General features: G+C 40.3%; 1 protein-coding gene across 1 annotated transcript in view; it reads left to right on the top strand.

The window, feature by feature from the left end:
- The first annotated feature begins 369 nt into the window (after positions 1–369).
- The window catches only part of RUNX1T1 (RUNX1 partner transcriptional co-repressor 1), a 112,543-nt gene continuing 87,299 nt past the window's right edge, over positions 370–25,613 (top strand). The window contains exon 1 of the mRNA XM_047088985.1: positions 370–520. Coding sequence (XP_046944941.1) covers positions 433–520 — 88 coding nt within the window. The 5' untranslated portion in view covers positions 370–432. The remainder of the gene's footprint in view (positions 521–25,613) is intronic.

A 25,613-nucleotide genomic window follows, 5' to 3' on the forward strand; every position in this document is an offset into this window, starting at 1 on the left:
TAATATTTTATTGAACAAGGTAAAAATCGAACACATTGCTTTAAGGTATTGATGTACATATGTTTTAAACCAGTCGAAGGAAGAGGAGTTGCCAGGTTGAGAAGGCATCCAGCTTTGAGTCAGATGACTGGAGTTTTAAGAGTCTCTTAGAGCATGTCATTACAGGAACTGAGAAAATGGAACTTGTTTTTGTTTGGGCACTTCTAAAATTTAGAAGAGCTTGTATCTGTTTCTTAATACGAACAAAACAAAACTGGTATGTAGTATTATCGTTTAAGTGGACGGGTGTGATACTTCAGACTGGTTGTGATATATGCGTTTTTTTTCCCCTTTGTTGTCGTCAATAGAAAAGATTGATCTCTGGGCTGGTGAACATAATATCTGTCCCAGTCCGAAAAGGAGAGAGGAAATTAGCAGAGCGATTGGTGGAGAATGATATCTGTCAAAAGAAACACTTGGAGAGCACTGAGTTTAGTAATAGGTGACTGCCGGAAAAAAGGGAACTTTGAATATTGTCAAGGTAAGGAACAGACAAATATTTTGATTTTGCCATTTACTTACCAAAAAAAAAAAAAAAAGAAAGAAAGAAAAAATCACTCTTCTGTTTTCCCTATAAATTATAATTGTGAAGGTTTGTTTTTTCTTCTTCTTTCCTCTGGTGCCTGTTAATAAAGAATTTGTGTTATGTATTTAAAAAAAAAAATGTTTTTCACGTCTTTGGGTATGGGATTGGGCAGGGATCAATCAGCCTGGCTGTGGAAACCTTTGTTTGATAGCTTTGGGTCTGAAGATCTCAAATGATCAAGTACCAAATTTTTTTCCCACCCTCTCCTTGTTGCAGTGCTTCTTGCCATGTTTCATAATACATCTGTTATAAGCTGAGCAATACTTGGAGTTAAAGAGTAAAAGCTATGCCATGATTTCTGTGTTTATTGTAACTTGAGATGGTGTTTTTCTAAAACAGTTTGTTGACTAAAGAGGGAAAAAAGTGCTTTCAATTTATTATTTCTTCTAATTGATCTGGATTTTTTTTTTTAACTTTTAGGTGAATGTTACTTCCTAAGCAGAATTCATCTTCATAGGCACATTAAAAACAAAACAAAACAAAACAATCTAACTTTAGGAAAACGGCAAATATAAACTGCGTATGTTACCATTTGGCAAGAGACCTCTTAAAGCCTGCAACATTTCAAAATGAAGGAGGACCCTGAATTATGGGTTCCAGAGAGTTGATGCCTCCTGTAGCCAGCTCAGTTTTAGGTTTAGTGGACTTGTGCAGAAGCACAGATGAATAAGGATGAGCCGTGCCAGGAAAAAGTTGAGAGTTAACACAAATGTCGTGTAATACTGGTTGGCACTCTAGTCATTGGGAAGGGAGTTTTGAAAGTCTTTGACTGCCTGCCTGACTACATGGAAAGAGGGGTAGCAAAATATTTACCATCTGTGGCCATGGTTCTGGAAACATCGCTGCTGGTGCCCACCCCACAGTATCTACTCTTGCAATTGCTACAAATACTTATTGGCTTGTTCTGTAAGTTTCCAAGAAGGCGTTGGCAAATGAGGGTGTTTGTGTTTTTGAAAGACCACAGAAAATGAAATAATTTTCCGTATAATTGCAGAATCCTTTGAGGTAGCCTAAATTGTGATTTCGTTTCTACTAAAACTAGTAGTTTTCTACTTTCGTTCCCCCTTCTTCATCTCATGATGATGTTTTCCAATAGTGGGAGAGAAGGCAAGGAATTCAGCTTTATTAAGTAGTTGAGACATCTCTCACCTCTGTTTCTACGTTCTTACCTCATGTACTATTGTTACTAAAAGTTAATTCTTTGAGAACTCGCATCTTGGTTGACTAGACTTCTCAAGTCCAAAACTAGAAAGATGTCAATATCTTAAAGGAAACTGATAATAATAATAATAATAATAATAATAGTAACAACAGCAACAACAGCAGCAGCAGCAACAGCAACAACCACTGCTTAAGAATTTGTTTCTTTTCATCTGCTATCAGCAGAAAGCACTTGTTTTAAAAGAGAATATAGCTCTGCTTTTTGCCTTATATATCTCTATGGGGGCTCTTAATAATATGACAAAATAATCTGAGATCCAGATTACCAATGGAAAAGGCTATTGGACTTAAACCCTTGAGCATATGTGGCAGATCCATAGCGTCTCGGCCTTTACCCACCCCCATCGCAGTACGATCTTACTCTCCTCTGGGCATGCGGGCTCTGTTTGCGGCCTGCTGGCAGTGAACCATTGCAGCATGGAAGATCCATATTGAAAGCAAAAGTGCATGACAAAGACACACATTTAAAAATGACTTAATGTACGTTGTTTGTTATACTATGCAAATCCTGGATTTATAGCATCAGGTAGCAAACACCATGCTGAGTTCTTTCGTTCCTGTATGTGTGCGTGTGCAAACATCCTTAAAAATATGATGTGTGTACACATGCACGCACACACACACACCCGCACACAATGTTTATATATACAATATTGTGTTGGCCGATTTTATAGCTGTTGGGATATCCGTTGTGGCATTGAAAATTTTACTCCTAGTCATTTCTTCCTTTTTGTAAAGGTAATGGGTGTGTAGAAACACGGGGTTCAGACTCAAGTTGACTCAAGAAGTAGAGAGGAACAGAAATTATATGCTTTAAATTTTTAAACACCTGGAATCCATTGGGTTCCTGGGGTTGTAATTTGGAGACAGGAAAAGAAAAGAACTATGTGAAGTTGAACAGTCGGGGCTCTAAGTGAGAACGGCCTGAGGTGGCGCCAGAGAGTCTGGTCTGTGTAGTGAGTTTGGTGGGGGGGGGGGGGGAGGCGGTGGCAGGTTGTCACCAGGAGACCTGCTGCGGGGTGAGGGTGGGCGGGGGGGGGGGGATGTAGGGGGGACGGGAATGACGCTGAGCTGAGCGGACAGCCACCAGTTTAGGTAGAAGCTGGTAAAGGCAAACTACTGCTGTTTCCCCCATGTTTTGAAGCATGCCCAAAATAAGCATAAGGCTTGGTCCTCTAGAATGTGATGTGAAGCTAGACTCCTGTAATGTTTGCCTTTGTGAGGAGTGGGCGGATTTAGGACAGCTAGGGAGTGGTTGCCCTTAGAAGCCACGGAAGGAAAATACTAATACTAAGAAGGGTCCAGTGTTTGTCCTATTAAAAATAAAAACGATTTCCTGGCCGTCTAACGATGCAAGGGGAGTAGCATGGGAGACAATTATGGCAGAAGAAACTTCTGTTGCAGAGTGGTATCTGTGTTCATATCATGGGGCGGCATGTTTATGTAGTTCCAATTTATAGGCATTATATGGGTTTCAGGAGCTACATTTGTATTTTTAAAAAGGGTGATTTTCTTAAGTTAATTTAAATGGCGCTGCACACCTTTAGATCCCGTTATTTTTATTAGGAAAAGAGGAAAGTGATTTTCTCAGGCAAAATTGCTGGTCTTTGAGGGCGTCTGCATTTATTTTTAGTTTCTCTTGGTCGTGTTCGAGGGGTCTGATAGCATTAATGGGCTTTACCCCACATGGAGCTTTGAGCTTATTGCAGCCTGCACACTGATCCCAGGTCAGTGTGATGCGTGAAATCAATTTATTTGAATCTCTTTGCCTCTATAGGAATTTGGCAGCATGCCAGTTGTTTTCATTTAATGTTCTTTGTGTTGAACACAGACAAGCAGGCACGCTTTTGTATTCCTCTCTCCTTTGGTCTCTGTCTCTTTCAGCCAATATTTTACTCTATGGATTTTGAGATGAAGGAAGAATATATTATTTATATGATTCTAATCATCACTTAATGTGTGTGTGTGTGTGTGTGTGTGTGTGTGTGTGTATAAATGTACCACTTTCGTTTCTTTTAAGGGATAATTTTTATGTTCCTGAGTTTTCATGGTGACTTTCTTTGTACACCAATAGAGTTTTGTTTCAGTGAGATTTTTGAAGAAGCATAATAACCCACATCATAAGTGGTATTTACTTTGCCACAGTGTCCATTATCAAAACTGGAAAATAACAATGTTAATTGTTTAATTTGTGAACTGGACTGTCAAAATCATTTCTTGGGGAGTTTTTTAGAATTTGAAGATCTACACTTTAATCAACACATGCTAAGGAAAGCAGGCTTATTATTTGGGTCTTATTTTCTTTGAATAACCCATCTTCATGAAGACACCAGGGTTTGGCCATAGATGTGCCGTATATGAATTTTTATGAGGTTCTTACCTTCGGTTAATTGTTTTGCTTTTGAAAATTTGGGGGGTAGTGCCCGGGAACAGCCACAGCACAGAGGTTTTTATTACAAATAGACTCAGACCTTTCTGTGGATGTTTTTGTAGGGAGGATTTGTTTCTGGGTCAGCTTTAGGAAGAGGTGGAGAAGGAAACGAGAGAGAGTGAGAGGCGAATGTTGTGTTGATGCCCGGGGCAGTTCTTGCGGAAGTTGATATGCAGAACCGTGGAGCCACAGCTTCAGGGTCAGGCTCATACCCCGAGCCCTGCTTCCTTGTTTAATTACCTGAAGAGCAAAACAGTCAGCCTGAGAGTGTGTGAAAACCCAGTATCTCTCGCAGCCGCCTGGCGCTCTGACATCCTGCAAGGCCAGCCCTGTCTGTCCGCCAGCGTCAGGCTGGCTCCCGCCCTGGGTTCCTTTCTTTCTGGAGGCATTGTGTGCAAGAGGGTTTGGTCAGGAATTTGAGGTTCCTGCCAGTGCTGTGTCCCTGCTCTCTCCTTCTGGGCTATACCCACAGATACACTTCATTTTTTTTTTTTTTTTAACGGATTTAAAAATTGGGCTCTTTCATTTCATCCTCCGGCCTTGCTCTGAAGCATGATCTCTGTCAACGGCGACAGCTATTAACCAGTGGAGCACTGGGCTTAGTTAGCGTGTCCCTATTTTCCTGATTCCTGGTATATGCTGTCCTACGTGTGTTGCCTTTTTAGGTCAGACTCACTCGTAGCTCAGCGTGGAACTCGTAGTTCAGAGGTTGTTTTGATGAGGCAGTTTTAGAATCTTCATCTGTCCATGAGCATTGTCCATCTTGAAGCGAAGGTGCTAGAACTTTTAAGGTTGGGTTTTTTTTTTTTTTTCCCTGTCCTTGGAATTTGAATATGGACTTGAACATTTGCTGTGGGAAGAGCCACACCCTTTGATGAAGCTGGGGGTGGCGAGAAATAATATTTGGACAGCGATGTGTGGCCAGTTTGAGGATCGTATAGGATAAATATTCTGAGGAATGCTTGGAGATGGAGGCATTTGGGAGATCCCCAGAGTATAACAAGATGTTATCGCACCAAGAGGAAATCCAGCAGGTTCTTTATCCACAGTGTGGGCTGATGAAATGTCCGCATGGTGGGTGGGGGAGCAAAGGTGGTGGTGGTGGGGGGTGGTTTCCTGCAAAGGGAGGGGAAAGTGTGACTACACATGCAGTGATTTGGTTTTTCCAACTACTTCATGCGGATTCTGTCATGCAGACTGAAGGGCATTTACCCTTTAGAAGATGCACTCACGTGCGTGCCATAATGATACATCTTGGCCGTGCATGCGCACGACCGTGGCTCCGGGGAATTGATTCCATTCTTTGCAAAGAGGAAAGGAATTGGACTCTGTAGGGAAGAGTTGGGTAGGAGTGATTCTAAAAACTTCTTTTTTTTTCTTTTCACATTGTATTTATGGAGATAGTGTCCATCCTTTATGTGTTTGTATACCACTCCAGTGAAAAGTATATGATCATTTAAATCGTTGGATTAGCCCGTGCGGCTTGTGAGGGAGCTGGCATCACCATGGTCTGTTACGCACCAGCATAGACAGCTCTCTCGGAAGTGTTATGTGTATCCTTGGGCATGTGCGTGTTTATTTATGTATCCGCCTGGTGCATTTCTTTCAGAGGATTTCTCTTTTCAACGTCAATGTAAATAGGAAGAAAGAAAATATATAAATACATTTTAAGCCACACTCCACATTCCTAACCCGTGTCCCCCTGCACGTGACAGATCCTGGGCGCCCCCTCCTTTCAAGCTCTGTCACTTTTTGGTCGTTCTATCCAACTGGAGCTTTCTTAAATGCAAGTAACATTAGTGCCATTTGCAGCATTAAGCCTTGGCAGCAGAGGGTGTATAATGTGAGAAAAACTTGGAGGACTCCGAAAAGTGAATGGAGAAGACTTGTGCTTTGCAGGTGGCGTCAGGAATCACAGGAGAAAATGCGAACAAGAAAGCGGGGTTGGTGCCTTGCGTGGAGTGTGCTCTGGAAGGTGTGGAGTGAAATGGCAAGGAAAAAAATAGATCTGTGGGAGAAGAAATTGGGAGGAGGTGAATAACTCTAGAAAAAAGAAGGGGAAAAAAAATCCATATTCTCTTAGTAGCTGTGGGCTTGTGTCAGGAACGAAAACAGGACGTTTTGCTGTAATGGATAAAAAAAGTCACAGTATCCCGAAATTTTAATAAGATTTCGGTACATGCAATTAGGAATAATCTTATAAAAAGTCAGTGAGAAGTTAAAGTTCCAGACAGAGTAAAGGAATTGAGCTGAGATTCATAGGTTTTAGTTCCTGTTCCGTGGGTTTCAGGATATACAGCATTAAATTCTATTCTGCCTGGTCTTGTGTGGGGAAGGGGGATGCATGATGAAACCCAGTAGGGTCAGAGTAAAACCCTAATTAAAAAATGTACCTTGGTGAAAAAGCAGATATACTACACTGGGTAATATTTGAACACATCAAGCGGTTTTGGAATGAAAATTTGTAATGGAATGCACGGTAGCAAAAAATCATTTTTGAGTACGTTTGCATTTGTTTACAAATGTGGCAAATTAGTGTGTGTGTGCATAGATTTTGATAATTTGCAATGTGGAGAGATAAGAAGTGGAGAGTTTGTTGGGGTAAAAAAAAAAAAAGTCATGTGAAAAAAGAACGTGATGAAAAAAATTCTGGGACTTTTTTTTTATTGCTGTGTATTTGCTCCACCTGGTGGATTTTGTTGAAAGTGTCTTAATCCATGTTAATGAAATGGATACCCTTTATACAATTTATAGGAAAATGAATCTTTTGTTTTATTTTTGTTGTGTAAAATGGTTTAATTCCTTTCTAGGTCAAAATACTTACCTGTCTTTTGTTCAGTTCTTCCATTGCACTGAAAGTAATATTTATTGTTGTTTTTTTTTTTTTTTCTGGTTCAAGATGTAATATGTGCTCATTTTAGAAGATTTGGAAAACAGAAACATTTAAAAAGGAATATAAGCATGACTTGTAATTTCACCATCCAGAATCATTGCATTGTTTTTAAGAAGAGATGTGATCAGAAGAGAACCAGTTTGCTTTGACATTTATCTAAAGATACGTGGAATGTTAAATATTATGCCCAAGTATCATGATGATGATTATAATTATTTTTGGACAAATGCTGCCCTTAGAATTCCCAGGTTCCAAAAAAAAAAAAAAAAAAGTCAAGCATTTAACAGGAACTGCTTTTATTAAGCTGCATGTGTACAGAAGGCAAAGGTAGTGGAGATTAAGGGTGCCTCATAAATTCATAGGGCTGCTCCTGGGGGTGGTGAGATCTGTTGTTCCCTGGGCTTACACAGATTGCTTTCTTTGGAAATCTTAAGGATTCAGTTGTGCTTTGATCATCTTATTGTTTTCCTTAGGTTATTCTTTTTTTCTCCTTTCGACTCTAACAGCTCTGTAACAGAAGGTGAAGTTTTGAAAACAGTGTCTCCATATGCAAGGGATTTGGAGACCTTTTTATTGTCTTTAAAATTGTCATTCATAGTCCTCATTAGCATTTATTGTTGCGAGCGTACAAGCAGAAAATGTGAAATTGGTATGTCATGAATAGCCCCACAGAGCTCTCGAGCCCTCCGATTTTGCCTGCAGTGTGGTGTGGGCTGGGCTTTGAGGGAAAGCTGTCCAGATGGCTGCCTGCACGGAGCCGAGCGGCGGGTTTTGTCTCTGGTGCTGGGAGGAGGGGAAGTGCACTGGAGCGTAAGCCAGAACCCTTGCGTTTTAACAAAACTAACTCGCCATTAGTCAGGATGGGGAGGTGGTGACATTGAAACAAAGGTTTTCCATATAGTGTTACAGTCCTTGTCAGACGGATAAGGGATGGGCAGTTGGGGTGTCTTCTAGATTCTCCGAGTGCTTTGCGTAGCTAAAAAAAAAAAAAAAATAGGAAAGTAGAGGTGGTAACTTACTTGCAGGTTTGCACGCAAGTGTGTACTTGCTAAGATTGATTGCTTTTATATGAAAACGCTCGTATTTGAAAAGACAGAGTTAATGTAGCTAGTGTTCAGCCTTGTGGATTACCAAGGAAGTGTTTTCCTGTAAAAATTTTAAAATGATTTAACCCCTTGCTGGTGCCTGTGGAGTAATTTGTATTTAACGGTATTAGTTGGGCTTGAGGTTTGCATGTAAATAATATAGCATCCAAGGAATGCAAATGCTAATAAATCTGTTGTAGCCTTTCAGACCGTTTTGGAATATTTGGCATCAAAAGTCAAAAGTTGTTGGTAGAAAAGAATTACAATATACTGTGATGTTTTAAAGGCGTTGGCCCTGTCAGAGACAATTTCTAGTAATTGCAAATATAAACTTGCTTTATTTCTAGCAAGTGATATCTTAAACGGATTTCTTTTTGCAGAAGCACACATACATGTGCCCTACATACTCAAATTACTAATACACATCTTTTCATTCCTATGTAGAGAATACTCTACTTCACCCAGAGTTAAGAGTCCAATACGTTGCTTGAAAAATTGTTGGAATGATATAAGGAACATTTTATTCTGTAGACATTGAGGATCGGGGGGAAAAAAATCATAGAGACTGTTTGGCTTAGCAGTTCAGGAAATCGTTGCTATAGAAAAATGCATTATGATTGGAGCGTTCAGATTACAGTTCTAAGGCACGTTATTAACTCATTCTCATTGATGGAGATAACAAAACTCAAAGTGACCTGAGTCCTTGAGTTTGACATGTCATAGGTGAAGGGAAGGGGTCATGACTTCTAGTTCTCAACCTGCCACTTGCCCTGGTAGATGAGGATTTCTCAACAGACCATGCAGCATGTTCTCTATGGGACACTGTGTCGTATGGTGCTTTGACATCTAGTTGCAAATGATCCAGGCAGTGAATCTTTTCTGCCTCTGTGATGTCTGTTATAATCACCTATTAAGACAAGCTTCCTCCATCCAGCATGCTTTCTTTTGCTTGATTCCATCTTACTGCTAGCACTTAGGCCCTCTTAGTCCTGAATCACCCTTGACCCCATGATGTTTGCACACCCTTCCAATTCTTAAGATGGTGGTCATGTCCCCTGTTCCTTTGTCATTTAAGTGAAGTTCTTGCGAGCCCTTCTGTGGACTGGCTGAACGTTGAGGCGCAAATGCTTGCCAGTCATTTCCCCGAAAGGAAATATTTGAGGGAAATAGCGTGAATGTGCCTGGTTGTTTACAACAGACGTTTATAGAAAAGGAGTTAAAGCAACAGATAACCTCTTACCTTTATGGAATACTTCAGCGAACTTTTTAACTTAATTTTTTTTTTCCCACCCCACTCGTTTCTTTGTCACTGGCCATATCTTATGTTGTAGCCTAACTCAGACATAAACCAGTTGGCTTTCTTGCAGAGTATAATTGGCTTTACCTTGTCAGAAGACAATCTACCATGGCTCTTATTTAATACAGTTTCACGTGTCTTTCAGTGGCAGAAACAAATTAATGTACATTTTTATTAGGTGTTGTATCTATTTAATTGACTGTCAAAGTGATGAGAAGTTAGGAAATCATCCAAAAGAGAGGTCCATCTCCCTTAGCCCAACAGCTCACACATTAGGTAGGTTTGCCCTGTCAGTGGGATGCCTTTAGAAAACACTAATAGCTTCCAGCTGGGTGGAAAATCAAAACCTTTGGGGTCTGACAAAACTAGCAGATTTGAATTTGAAAGCAGAGCTAATGCCTCCATTTTATTTTTTACCACTCGCCCATAAAACATTATTTTCCAATATGTCAGCCTCATTTGGTGGCCAGTGGTCTGAAATTGAAAGTGGAACAAGCAAGCGGAGAAATCTGGACATTAGCGAGTCCGCCCTTTCAAGCTGGTGTGCCACTTTGTGGAAGGGTCTCCCCTAAGAGCAGGGGGGTCTTAATGACCATTCATCAATGCTCGTTGGCTGATCATTGAGTGCCTTCTCATTCAGTTTATCAAGTCTTGCACATAAAAAGTCAGAATAAGCCTTATTCAGCTTTGTTAAAGCCAACTAGGAGTAAAATGCTCCATTTGAACCCATTTTGCCCTTGTTTTTTCACTTTGTTAATGCAGCCCTGCTTAAATGAGTGCCTTTATTGGGTCGGTTAGAATATCTGAAACTATTAATTCTCTTGTATTGAATAGCTGGTGGCAGGCCAGAGCAGATGGGGTAGGAAAGTATTTGGTTGGGTGTATTGCTTTCAATTAGGATCAATGAGGTTTCAGCTCCTTTGAATTAACTCACTTAATACCCACTGTGTGAAGTCACAGTGTATCACAGCAGTCCGTTAGAAGCAGAGGGGAGAGTTGAGAAGACCTGTGGAAGACCTCTAACTGGCATTGGCCCATCACCAGTGTAGAGAGCTCTTATGAACTGCTGACGGCTTCAGTAGACTCATATAGTCCCCATTGGTAAGTCAGGCTCGAACAAAGGAAGAATCTGCACTATAGGGCCGGTCTGTCTTCGAAATAAGTGATAGATACCTGAGAGGAATGCAGTAAATACCATAGTGCCTTCCTAGTGAAGGATCTCAGTTTATTGTCAAAGACCAATTGATGTATTTGGGTTGGGGGTGGGGGCACGGAGAGCCTGGCATTAGGTTGTTGACTCAGTTTACCGCTTCGGAAAGTGATTGTTTAGACGACTCCCAAAAATCGCCCTAACAATGCTCTGTGTTCTTAATTAAAAGACGTGCATTAACTGACATGGCTCTCCCGAGGAAGTGCGTGATTGGTCAACAATGTAGACTTTATTATTGTCTTGAATATATGTTAGGGTTTTTTCTGTTTTTAAGTTTGTTTGTTTGTTTATTTATTTATCTATTTATTTATTTTAGTAATCTCTACACCCAGCATGGGGCTCGAACTCACAACCCTGAGATCAAGAGTCACGTGCTCTTCTGGCTGAGCCAGCCAAGTGCCCCTATTTTCAGTTTTAAAAGTATGTTTCCTAATGGTGATGCAGGACAGTGTTTTTGTCCTGGAGAAAACTTAGTACATGTTCAGTGCATATTATTTTTTTCCCCTTCACCGACATGCATGCGTTCATCACGGTATTGATTGTCTATTTTTATTATACAGGGTGGAGGTTAGAGATCTTGGCTCTTTAAGCTTGCTCTTTCTTTCTTTTTTCTTTTATTAAAGGGAAAGTTATTTTGGTCTAAGTAACTATATAGAAGTACGTATCCAGGTCTCCCTGTTCAGGGATTAAAGCATAAGAGGAGGAGGCTGGTTCCTTGAGAAAATGCTGGACTCAGATGCGCACACATTCAGTTAGGTCCATTCCGCAGTCAGACTTCTAGGTGAGAATCTCCAGGGATCTGGGTTTTGTTGACGTGGATCAATTTAAAGTGGCAATTACTGTAGCCAGAGAACAGCTTAAAAAGCTTTTTTACACATAGAAAAGATACATAATCACACGGCATATGGAAGTTCAGTGTTCTGAGCAATGGTTTAGGACTTTGCGGTATACCAATATTAAGACCCAGTTTTAAACGTGGATATCATCCAGTTTTCTTAAAGTGTATTGCATTTTTGTCATAGGATTTTCTATTCCAGAAATGATTCACCATGCATATTGATGAAAGTTGGGTCTCCCACTGTGAAAATGTTTTCTTTCTAATGTAGGTATAGAATTAAAAAAAATCAACGACACGTAGCATTGAGTGGCTTTAAAGAAATACTCTCTTTGGAAATGAACATCTACAGACTCAGGATGCTGGATTCCATAAAGGCCCTTATAGCAGGACTTAATTGATTATCACACTCGCGCCTGCTATAAAGCTTTCTGTCATAAGAATGTTTGAGCTTGGTGCTTAACTGTACTGAAATCCATTACACAGAACCTCATTACAAGTGACATCTAACTAAGATGAACAAAAAGATTGGCCTCATAAATAGGGTGCAGTATACTATTAGTGACAGAACAGAGTAATCATTATGAATTGTAGTCTTTTTACAAGTTGTCTCTGACAATGATGGATTTTTGAGGGGTTCACTAGATGAAGCCATGCTTCTTGGGTGCAGTATTTAGGGGCCGTAGACATTCTTATTGATTGACGCTGTTTACCAAAGATGATTTATTTTTAGTCTGTGTAGGGTATGTGCATGTATGTGGGTGTACTTTGAAACAGGTTGCATGTGCTGTTGGGAAGAGGTGTAGGAAGGGTGAGTAGGTAGAAATCACAGTCACTGCCTCTTGTTCTCAGATGGGTTTTTGAGATCTCTTTGAGGCAGCAAGTAGGGGGGAGAAACCAATCTGACAAGGGCTAAAAGCATACGGAAACTCTAGAAGAAGCAAAGGGCACGTTGAAGATCGCGAGGGGATGGCAAGAGTTAAAGGGGATGCTCCTGTCCATCATATGCATTGAGCTTGCTGGCTGGGCAGAGGCTCCAGAGTAGAATTGTTTCTGTGTTTATAGTGGATTGACCATACTATGGAAAGGTAAAGCCTGAGGAATCTGTCTCATCCTGTGCCCTGTTGTTAAAACAAATACACACAGACCCAGGGAAGATTTGCAAGTGTTAAATTGAGGAAGAGTTTTAGAAGCGAACAGCATTTTCCTTCTGCCTGGCATTTTGTGTGTTTGGAAAAGGCATGCAAGGCAGGCAGGCGTGTGTTTCTCCTATGAGGCAAGGATGTTTTACAAAGGACTAAGGAGGGACCGCTGAGAGGAAAATAGCCAGCTTTAGATAAAGCACTGTAACAAAGGCTTGTAGTTTTATATATCATGGTGTCCATTAAAGCTTATGGGGAAGAGTCCATTGAACCTGGCTGGGTATGTGTTATTCATGGGAAGGATAAACATTTAAGGGTGTGCAAAAAATCAGAAATCAGGAGGATGTGATTGTTCAGCTTTTGAAAAGGCTTTACAGTGAAGATTTTGTTTTCATCTCCCATGGATCTCTATGCAAGGTAGAAGAGAGTAAGCTGAAAATGTTTGGAGCACATCAACGCAGGGATCCCAGGGGGTTAAAAGCACTCTAGTAAAATAAAAGTGGTCTGCTTCTGCTTCTAAAAAGTGTTCTATTTTACACATACTACTGAGAAGCTGACAAAGGGAATGATTCGGATACTTTGTTCAGTAGGATAAACTGGCACAAAATACAAAGTCTTAAAAAAATGTTTTTATACTGTTTTGGATTTCCAGTTCAATAAACAAGCTTTGAGGTTGGTGCCTACGTCGGTTTTTAAATAGAGTTTCCAATTATGGCTGTTAACATGAGAAGATGGAAGGGAAACATTTCATTGTGAGCAGTGGTAGGGGGCCCGTCTACCTTCCATTCTTTTGGCAAAATAAGGGTTAACTTGTAACGGGATGGGGGTGGTGATGAATGAATTATTCAGCATTTAGCTTATCATTCTGCATTTTACTTTCTGTTCTTTGGTGCTCTGGAACTTGCCCAGAGAGGTACAGTGGGTAAGGGGAGGTAGGGGTTGCGATACTTTGCACACACATCCCTGTCATTGTTCTGCCTGAGGAGACAGGGCTGGGTTCAAGGCCACATGTGCTCCTGTCATCATCCACATTTCTGCTCCAAGTGCAATCCGGAGTGTCAGCTCTCCATCTGTCTCCGCCTGGCAGGCGCACGCGCCCAGCACCCTGCCTCGGGCTATGCCGCCCCAGCCCCTTCTGACGGCCCTCCTCTCTCTGCCGGCGCTCATTCCAGAACAGGAGGCATGAGCCCCGATCGCGCTTGATTTTAGGAGAGAGTCACTTTCCGTGTGGACGCTGGATTCAACAAGGATGCCTGGTGAGTTAGCCCTGCTCTGCTTTCTTTCTCTGATTTGAAATGAAGAAAGCTTACTTTTTATTATGCATGGAAAATACCTTCTGCCCCACGCTGCACTGTAATTTACATGGGTGGGCGGCGGGGGGGGGTGGCAGAGGTGAGGAGGGGAAGGTGGCATAAGGAGAGCCATCGAGATCTAGATACAGGGGCACAGGGTGTGAAGGCTTTGCTTTCGGAATTTGGGAGGTGTGTTTTAAAGGCTGAGGGGAAAGTACAGCCACATTGAGCCCAAGTAAGAAGTATCGCTTCTGTTACGGATTTTGTGACTGTCATGTGTACCTTGTATCCTGGAAATTTCATCGGTGGAGAGAGTTTTCAGATTGTGGCAGAATCCTGGGATAAGGTCTCTTTAAAAAGCTGTTTATGTCGGAGAAAGTGAAGGGAGCTTTGGAACTGCAAACGATTTCAGTCTTGCCTTAAATCACAGTCCTTAGATGTCATAAGGCAAATAATTGAAATCGATGAATTAAAAATGAAAAGTCTGCTAGATTACTGAAGCTGTTGTGGTCCTGGAAATTTAGTGTGTGTCAGTTTCCTCTGAAGCATGTTATCTTTGGAGCCTCGAGTGTCTCCGTGATGATGGCCAGTGAAGTCTCTGCTTACGGAGGGAGAAGGCTGGGGGCGGGGGGAGGGGGGCGCCTGATGGAGAATGGGTTGCTTCTTGCTCTTCTCAAGAACTGTCTGGATTGCCGTGAACCTACTTTGAGCAGCCTGTCCCCAGCTAAAAAAGACAGGGCAGAGAGAGATCCTCCAGCTGGCTGATTTGTGCAGATTATTTGGGTAGGACAGGCAGAAGAGACTGTGCTTGGTCACAGAGCTTGTACACCTCACAGATGGTGTTTTGAAACATTAGCTGCCAGTTTTCTGCAACCACAGTTGTGTGTAGGTATTGCCAGTTGTTTGAAGAATGTTTTTCCCTTCAGGATGTGTCTTGTAGTCCTCTTCATTATTGATCTCTGTGCAGAAAGGATGCATTTGTGACAGAAGTGCACTTTTTCATTAGTTCAGTAGACAAGGAGTGTATGTAGCTGAAATATGGGGAAAATCAATTTACAGAAAGACAATGACTGAGGTCTTTGAAAGGTCATTTTAACTCTTTAAGCTCTCATCTTGATTTATATGCACCGCACAACTAAAGATGCAATGTGCGTTGGGTATGTGATGGGGAATCGGTGTGAAAAAGTACTTGTGTGGTTTTCTTTTTTTCCTTATTCCGCCAGAATATTGTAGCACAGTTTCCTCTGATTTTTGTGTCATACCTTGAGTCGTCTTTGTGTTTATGCTCTTAATATATAGTGCATGATCTGACTTACCAGCATTTTGAAGAGTCTCTGTTTTGTTTTGGTTAAAACCTTTTAATAGCCCAAAGCCATTTGTAAGCGATAATAGGTGAGAGAGATTAGTTAGGACCCTTGCCAGCCCCGACTGCTTACGTGCTTACATGATTTTAAAGTCATCTTCAAAGCATCCTTATTGAAAATACATTGAACTATAAAGTTTTAGGATCACCGATAAGTTTGTTTCAGTGTTAAGTCGTTAATATCTGACTGGTTCTAAAGCAGTAGCCTGAAGAGTGGCAGTGTTTCTCACTCTCTCTCTCTCATCAACTGTGTTAGAAAACCTTGTACTTGGATGCAGAGAATATATTAACAGCTGTGACTATAAGCATGTGCCAGAATGGCGATACTTGAGCAGATCTGACACTTGGCTATTTTTGACACCCATCTGCACTTTTTAAACTCTCCTAACGGATGGACTGCCTCTTAATATGTTTTTAGCATATTTTCGTCCATACATATGTACTTATATTAATGGACAATTTTAACCATCTGGGACAGATTTTATATTTTTAAATGAGACATTATGTGTAGTAGATTAAAAGGATGTGTTTTGGGTAATCTGATATTGTCGCTGTTTTTTGTTTTTCTTTGACTACGTGTTTATATATATCAACAACTTCTTCCTCCTCCTCCTCCTCCTCCTCCTCTTCTTCTTCTCCCTCTTCTCCTCCTCCTCTTCCTCCTCCTTATTATTATTATTATTATTATTATTATTATTATTTCGGTAGGTCATGGTCAGACCTGGTTCCTGGTTGTGTCAAACTTGATGCAACAATTCTCAGATCTGGGACCTTTTTTCATAAAAATGGGGATTCCTGGAAACAAATGTGCACAGACTGAACTTATTCAAAGACATACCAATCTGTGGGGGTGGGTAGGTTAAAAAAAAAAGTCTCAGTTTAGGATTTCTAGAACTATTTTGGTTAAAAAAACATGCTTTAGCTGTTGATAGCATACTGTTAACAAAACGAGCTATAAAAAGTTAAAGGAGACCGCTCCTGCTTTAAAGAAATAGATAAAACTTTTTTTTTTATGATTGAACTTAATATAAGGAAATATCATGTCACTGCCTGTCACTTTGTAACAACTAGATCCTTGTGTTCAAGAAAAGGAAAATGTTTTCTTGTGAGATGGCTGAGAGACCTTGGACATTATATTGTTTCGGGAGGAGATGCCTCTGAGCTTTCTGAAACATTTATATTTTTATCAATCTGCGTATAATATTATCAAAGACCATATGTTGACCTACAAAATGCTTTCAGGACTGTTTCCTTAAAAGGACAATAAGCGAGCACAGTGAGTGTAGCCCAGAAATAGTGCTGTTCTTTCAGAAGATGGCTAGTATTAGGTCAGACCACCCTTTCTCAATGGTCCTGCTCTCCAGATGTGCCTGGAACTTTTTTTTTTAAGTTCAAGTTTCCAAAAAAAAAAAAGAAAAAAAAGGTTTGTTTTCAAAATCTGGTTTTACTTAAGACATCTCCATCCTGGAGTGCATTTCATAAATTGCCCACATATTTTTCTTAGCAGAGAACTTAACTGGCTGTAATTTTTAACACATGGCCACATCATGTGATATTTTCAAAACACTTACACATAGCTTTAAGAAGGTCCCTGCAGAAATGATCCATCTTCTCACAGCCGGCCCGTTTTTTAACAGCATATCTGCATTTTCCATTTAGTAGAGCTATATATTATTAGCTTACATTTTTGGGTAGTAAAACAGTGCATTGCTGATTGTAAAACATGGACTTTATTATCTGCTGAAAATTGATTTGGCATTTATAGCCACTGTGTACTAGACTGTTTTTCTGTTTTTAACATCAGTGCTTGCAAGCGATGATTTGTGTAAAAAACAGAAATGAAATTGCCACGGACAGACAACTGTTAGTGTCCCTGGTAACTGAACATTTGGGTAATGCACCTGGTTATTTTCTTTTAAATAGATTAATCTATAAATGCTCTTATGCAACAACAAAAAACACAACAGTCCAGCCACTGTCACTCAGTTTTACCTTGCAGGTTGATTTTCCGTTGTGTTGGGCTAACTCTTTGCTGTATCAAACAAGCCTCCGGCCAGCTATTAAAAGAAGACTGTATAAGCTGCAGATACCCAATTATAAATGTAGATTGTACAGGCGTGACTTCTTTGTCACTTAGTAGTTCCGGCTTCCCTTCAATCTCTGGCACCACCTCCTTTTTCTTGTTCAGTTATTTTCTGTTAATATTTTTGAGTCCTTGACCTTTTCATTCTATATATTTTCGATAACACTTGGAAACTTTTGCAAGGCATCTTTCTGTGTAGTTAATGGTCTATTGAAAAAGACAAGTGTTTAATTTTTGGGGGGTGGTGGTGGTGGTGATCATTTCTGATGATTTCATAAGACAACTAGTTTACTTTTACTTCTTAGAGTAAACATTCCGCTTGGTGGGCATTATATAGTCTAGAAATGTTTATTAACCGTCTCATCATTACGCTGACATCTGATGTTTGCAAAGAAGATGCTGTAACTATAATATTCTGAACAGCCTTCTGAGTCATCAGAGGAACAAATACCTTTCAGAGCTGGAAGGTTGATCTGGCAAATGCTTTTAGTTTACAGATGTTGAAACTGGCTCATAGAGGTTAAGCAACTTGCTCAGGTGGTTTATTAAAGAAAGAAGATTCTCCAGGCCACCCTCTTTACCATGCCACTGCTAAATCTCATATACACGTTACCATACCAGTGTCAGTCTTACTTTATTGTCTTTCATATTCCACCCTGGATTGCTCTTACTGTATGCTTTCTCCCTTCTTACACCAGGACTGCAGAGGGATGTGGGAGAAAATTCTCTAGCAATAGTCACTTGACCTGTGGCAGAGGTATGCCATCAGATTTGCCTTCTAATTGTTTGGAAATGAGAGAACCTCACTGTGGTTAATCACTAGAGGGCTAAGCAGATTGAATAATGCAAGGCTATGGCAATGGAAAGGTTACTGTCCTAAGGAAGTGCAGGTGGTAGGCATTGGTAGGTTGCTGAAAATGTGCCAAGGACTGGATGACTAGGATTCGGTTCCCTTCGTGCCCTCAAGGAGTTTTGAGTTGTAGAGCTCCAGGTAGAGAAGGAGATAGTAATTAGGATGTAGAGTAATGAGAGCCTGGAGACAGGAGACAGGTAAAGGAACCCAGAGGTGAGGGAGTACCTGGGTGCCTTAGAAGTCCATGACGTAGCGGGAGGGTGGGCAATGGGCCAATCTAGTGTTTATTAGAAACCCATGCCTGTCTTATGTTGCATCAGATTGGATCTTCGTTAATGTAACTTAACATTTTTTACTTTGTTGTTCTTATACCGAAGACAGGACGTTCATTTTTTGTTTATTAAATTTTAATTTCTGTGTGCGAGAGTGGGTATAGTATTTCTCGAAAGCGGTTTCTTTGTGTATTGTTGTGGTTCTTGGGTAGCTCACTGTATCTAGTGGAATAAGTCATTAACTTAAATGACTCATAACTTGAGAACAATAGGATTTCACACCTGACCAAGAAGCAGGTTTATCTGGCTGGCTTTCTCAAACAGCTGTTTGCATTAATTAATATTAATGTAAATGTACTTTCTGAGAATGTCTAGCTTAATTATGTTTTTCAACCCATAGAGTTCCAATCAAAGGAATCAGGAAATCCTCTTAATCTCAAAGGGAATATATAACTGCCATCTCTGAACAGAATAAATCTCTGATAGTATAGGAAGAGCAGCCTATTATTGATAACTGGCCCATGCCAGGCCCAGGGCTAGGCACCTTATATACTTTCTATGTCTCACTGCCCTTGTTCTGTAAATGGTTTCTGTGACCACGTGATCTGTTTGAAACCTGAAGATCAGGTAAATTAAGCTTTGCGCCCAAGGACACATAGATCTAGTTAAATGGCAGAGGAAGGATGCTCTGGTTTGTCTGATTTTGGATTCCTTTCTTGTTTTCTTTTTGAGGAGGGGTGAGGATGTTGTGGCTTGAAGACAGGATATTTTGTAATGGAAGCTAGATGGAAAGATTTAAAGGGGGATGTTTGAATTTGAAGTAGAGTTGTTCTCTTTGCTGAAAAATAAAAATGGTACAGCATTAGCCTTAATCATCAAGAATATCTTGGATAAAATAGGTTAGGATGGGTAGTTCTCTGTGTATTTCTACTCCTTTTGAAAGAGTGCAGTGAGATTAATAGGCATCAGGGGGCTAACGTCATTATTTTGAAAAGTCTGATAGAAATCATAGATTTATTCCTTGTCAAAGCTGTACAGGCTAACTAAAACAGCACCTTTCTAGGCTTTGGGAAAGCGGTAAACCTGCTTATCTTTTGTTGATCAGAAGCCCAGATAGGATTTTCCAATGTCTCAGGTTAGTAGAAAATTGGAAAGCAGATGATATGTCCAGCATATTGGCAGACCAGATCGTTTTGTTCACCAACATTGTGTGGCTAAAAAATAAAAATTAAAAAAAGTCAGATCTCTTGGTAGTGAGACTATTGGGGACCCATGATTCTGCCCCAGGAAGGTTCTAGGCCTGCAGACACAGTGATTCCAGACGATGGGGACACTGTAGGAAAGCAGATACCTTTTTTCCGCATGCCCCCTCCCTCCCTAAAAAGAAGCAGTTGATTTTTAAAATTGTGGGATGCTTTCTCTAGAAGCTTTCATTTCTGTTTTCCACATTTCTTTTTTAAAGGCTGGACGATAAGTGTACTCACTTTATTAGAGGGATTCTTTTAATTCTGTGTGGTTTATTAACATCGTGTCATGTACTTGCTGCTCATGCAAGAATATAATTTTGAAAGAACCGACGAGAACATGATACCGTAAAGAGTTTGGCCTTAAGAGCTATGTAATTAGATGGGCAGAAGTGCTCTTTAGGAAGAAGGGGTATTAGAGGGTATCTTTATCATGTGTTTATAGCTTTAACAAGAGTCTTAAGGAGTTTGACAAAATAAACAAACCATTCTTACTAAGCTGGGATGATTTTGAGGGCGTGCTTAGTTATTTGGAAGTTTGAGCAAGACAGTTGCTGCGCTTCTGAGCATCCCATTACTTTACATTTGAACTTTGTATGATTTTAACTTCACTGCCTTCCTCAGGACTTGTCTGCTTTAATGGTTGTCGGGTTATTGGGAGGAAGACACATAATAAAATTTGAGGGTTCTGTGGTAACAATTTATATATTCTTGCATTTGAAATGCTTAACATGTGTCCTGACAAGGATATGACCGGAATGAGGAAGGGCCTGGATTCTGACACTTTCCGTGCGAGATGGGCATTGTTTCCTCTTTATTATGGTTGTGTCTGAACCTGTACACTCAGCGCTTATGGGAACACTTCATTTGAAAGGCCTGTTAACATTTATTTTCTTCCTTTCTGCCCTGGCATGAGTTGTCTTTGTACAGCCTAGGAAAATATTAAAGGGATGGAAATGAAAATTTGTGTTCTTAGAAAGCACCCTGTTTTCTTCTAGACTTCCCAGAATACTCCTTATCATTGGTTTATAAAATACAGAGTGATAGAAATCAGAGGCAGAGCCCGGCTGTTAATTACCCAGGCATGCTCTTCCTTACCAGCATTTGCTTGTGAGAATGACATGGCCAAAAAACAAAAAACAAAACAAAACAACAACAACAAAAAAAACGGTAAATGTAGACATAACCAGACTTTTAAAACTTTTTCCATTTTGTACACTTTAGGAGTCTCTCCGAAGAACTTTGCTGAGAGGAAGAGTTTACCTGTCTGTATTATTTAACCGTTTGCTGCTGAAGGGAATGTCTATTTGTTTTTCGTCTTTATTTACGTCTTACTCGCGTTGTGGGAGTAAAGCATTTGGGACCATATCGATGTGATGTTAATATACCTTCCATCAAAACCTCTCGGAGAATTCAGCCACTTGGCGGTGTTTTCCAAAGAGCAGAAGAGAATCTCTTTAAGCCACAGAGTTGCTTCTGTTTGCTGGTTTAAAATTTTTATACTTACTGGCAATGATTTTGGATGGCCATGGTCTTCTCACTCAGCTATAGTCTTGCTCAGTGAGTGCTGAACATGTTTTACCTTTTGCTTCACAACTTGGATTTATATTATGCACGATTAATATGTGGTGTTTTATCAGGCCATCTTTTTGAAGAGCACAGGGGGTAGAGAATGTCAGTTCCTGGGTGTGAATCAAGGTTCTTCCACTTAGTGGCGTGACCAGGAACAAGTCAGCTTTACTGTCTGCCCCAGCTCCACATTCTTTGTCTTAGAGACAATTATTCTGCCTTGCTGACTTTTACTTCACAGGACGGTGGTAGTCATGATTGGAAAGGTGCTGTGTGCCCCTAAAAAGCATAGTTTACATGCAAGCAGTAATTATTAAAGGCAGACCGTGGTGCTCTCTGGACTTAAAAAGGGGGATAGTGTTTGAGCCACACAAAAGGGCTCTACACTCTGGTGCTTGATGAGTTTTTTTGTGCACATTTGATGGGATTTTCCAAATTCTGTAGACACCCGATGGGATTTTCTCCCATCTCTGTCATCTGCCCACCCCTTTTCGCTGAATGCGCCCACCCTTTTACCCATTCCAGTCATTTGCTAACTCGGAAAGGTCACCAAACTTAGGATGGTGAATAAAATAATAAGCTACATGCTTAAGAAAAGTCCATCTTGGCTTTTTTTAGTTATTGTGGCTTCAATTCAGTGATTCAGAGGCTTCCCTCCCCCCCCGCCCCCCCCACACTGATTTTTCTGTTACTTGGTAGGGGATGTTGCTAGAGAGATGAATTCTGTCTAACCTTTTATGTCTCCCAAGATACTACTCTTCTTTGTTGTTTAAAATAGACATCTTAAACATCATCAACTCTTCTTGATAAAGCTGCCATTTACATTACGATCTTGAGTTCTTAGTTCTAATAATTCCATTCCAGACTACCTGTGAGCGTGGCATATAGTAGGCAATCAGCAAATGTTTGCTTAATGAGTAGTGAGTGGATGAGAGGTGAACTGGGATTCACCGAGTTCTTAAAGGAAGGAAATAATGCACAGAGCATGTTAATTATGAGGGGGAAAAATAAGTGAATCTTGGAGAAGTTTTGGTAAATGATGTTTAAGAATCAAGTATCTGCTTTCAGCATGAAGGAAACACAATGCATTTGTTTTTCGGCCATACAACTTTGGCTAGCTGTGTCGTGGTTAAAATTGCATGCATTATAAATCAGTTTATCATGATTATATGCGTATAATGCAATGTATAACACTTAAACCCTTTCTGGCATAATTACTGAAATCAGAAACAAAGTCCAGGGCTTTTGACAATGGTACACAGTAGTTTGGGAAATTGGCTGTCCCTTTACCTGAGCGCTTGTGTGTCGTTTGGGAGGAGGGGCGTAAGGTTTCAGTCTTCTAGCAGACATATTGAGTAAGATTCTAGCAAAAGACAAATATTAATGAAATATTTTCATCGTTTCAGTTACACAGGAAATTCAGCCAAGCAGTTTCTTCAACCAATAATCTTAGATGAGTAGTAATGTGATAGGCTGATAAAATTTATCCTCGAAACTCCAGAGAGCTTGCTAAGATAATCTATTCAGTGCATGATATATATAGTATTCTCATGAAAAACATGTAATTTCTCGCATTAATGCAGCTCTCTTTCTTGAAATGTATTTGCCTTCTTCTGTGTGTTTCAACATTTACATTGAATCCTTTGAAAGGAACAGGGCAGGACGTTAGAGTTTCAGGGACTATTATTATATGGTATACCTGAAAAGAATAATCTTGCCAATTTGACAGATATTTGGTATTTCTCTTAATTTGTGCCTTTTAAAAAATTCATAGGTCAGTTTAGCTTATCAACCGAGTGGCTCTGTTTTTATCAGGATATTGTGATATTCTGCACAGATACCAGACTTTCTAAGGGTGAGGGAGCACTTTGGGAACATGGTACAGAATGACTTAGATAAAGTGGGTTCGCAGACCAGTAGCCATCACCTGGGAACTTCGTGGAAGGGGACATTCTTTGCCCCACACCAAACCCATGATCAGAGACTCTGGGGTGACCCTGCAGTTGTGTTTGAACAAGTTCTCAGAGGATTCTGAAACGCGTTGACGTTTGAGAAGCACTGTTGTAAATTACAGTTTTTGTCTCCTTCTGTATTCTAGAGAAAATACCCCTTTGTGATCATAAACTAGTGGAGATCCTAGATAAATGGAAATCAAGGCAATTTATTTATTTTAAGTGATGTATTTAAAAAATAATAAGAAATTACTAATAATGTATTTATTCAGATCCTTAGTTTCTAATGGCATATTCAGATTCCCACACATCACAGCTAAATTGACGGAGATCCTAAAGAGAGGGTGCGTTTCACCTGATTCAGAGATGTTATTTGTTCTGATAGTTGCTTTTAAACAAGTGAGTTTATTTCAGTACACTCAGGTACCTTTTATTATGCCCTGGCCTCATTTTGAGGCCACCTTTTGATGATTGACAATTTTGTGAGTTTAGGTGATTGAGCCTCTGTAGACATTATTTCAGTAGACTACAATTTCATGCTAATATCAGGTAGTCTTGAAAGTTTAGACATAGGAAAGTATCTTTTTTTTCCCCTCTCTCTCTCTCTGTGTTGAACGTAAATAAGGGTTCAGCATAATTAAAAAATGTTTCGTCAGTAGTGCCTGGAGAAGATTTATTTCTTATGTCTCCTGTATCTTCTGTTGTTCTCTTTTGTGCTTGGTGTGCCTTCAGTAAGCGTCGTCTGACACGCTTTGTGGCCTTTGCCTCCTGTGATAAAATAGATTGAAATGATTCCTGGCACCATCTGGTGAAGAGGGGCAGCCCTGGAGGACTGGGCTTTGAGAGAAAGTGACTGAATGCTAAGAAATGTGGAAGTCTAGGGACACAAGCAAAGGATTTTTTTTTTTTAAAGAGCATGAACATTAATACATCTTCTTGAGGTTTGATGGGACATGTACTGCCTACTGCCCCATCTGGTGCTTATGATAGCATGGCATATTAGCAGGCTGCAAGTTCATAATGTATTCAGGGGGAGGAGACATCCCTTGCATACCAATTGAGGCGTCCTCTCTTTCAGAACTGCTTTTGAATTTCAATGATGTTTATATCTTCCAAGCCGTGACTGAACTGAGCATTTCCGCTCTGAGGAATAACATGAGTGTGTGTGTGTGTGTGTGTGTGTGTGTGTGTGTGTGTTCTCTCCCGTTCCTGCATTAATTTATCTTTCTCTCTTCTTTCTTTCTTGATGAAACTATAAGTAGTTTTTAACATTATGTCGGTATATGATTTTTTTACAAAAAATTTCCATTTTAAAACTACATAATTTTTTTTTTTTTTAATTTCATTTATGGCACTTAGGGCATATTGCCTTGTGGGATTATTTGTGTCACCGTCCCTTTATAGATTGAACACTTTTTGAGGGTCAGGCCTGTATCTAATTATGTATGTGTCTCCATGGCACCGGGAGTTCAGTCATCCATTTAACAAATATTTATTTACTGAGCTTACACGGTGGGTGTGACACTGTTTTAGGTGTTGAGGAATCACTGGTGAGTGGGCTGGGGAGTCCCTCCTCTCAGGGCATTTGTATCTTAGTTGGGAGGAATGCAACAATAAACAAAGAAACAGATACATCCACAAGATAATTTCAGACCAGGCTAAGTACTATTAAAAAAACAGTCTAGAAAGAGGAGGTGGGAGGGGAGGGAGGGTGATGGCGGGGGGGGGGGGGGGGGGTGCTCACTTAGATTGGATTGTCAGGGGAGGCCCCTTTAAGGAGGTGAGGTTTCTGCCGAGACCTGAGCATCTGAAGATTTAGTGGGAGAGGAATAGCAAGTCCAAAAGCCCTGAGGTGAGAACATGATTGGCATTTTCAAAGGTAGCTTGAGCCAAGTTCAGGCAGCCATGGCCAGGAGTTGGGCTTTTATTCTTACCATGTCTAGAAGCCATCAGAAATGACATGATCTAAATTAATCTTTCAAAAGGATAACTCGAGCTGCCATGTGTCATGCTTTTAGTAGGCACTAAATAACTATCGAAGGAGTGAGATGATCCTTTAAATCCATGGAGGCATTCTGTTGAATTGGAATGAGCATGGATGTTAGCATCAGAAAAACTCTTGGATTCTGGCCTTGCCATTTGCTTGATGTTGGACTCTGAGCAATTATTTAACCTCTTGTGGCATGTGTCTTCTCATCTGTCAAAAGGGAAAATTAGTACCTAACACCACGATATTATTGTGAGAG

This window comes from Lynx rufus, unplaced genomic scaffold, assembly GCF_022079265.1.
Source record: "Lynx rufus isolate CCGP_SWC_20201006 ecotype Redwood Valley unplaced genomic scaffold, mLynRuf1.p SCAF_26, whole genome shotgun sequence".
In the NCBI taxonomy this organism is placed as follows: domain Eukaryota; kingdom Metazoa; phylum Chordata; class Mammalia; order Carnivora; family Felidae; genus Lynx; species Lynx rufus.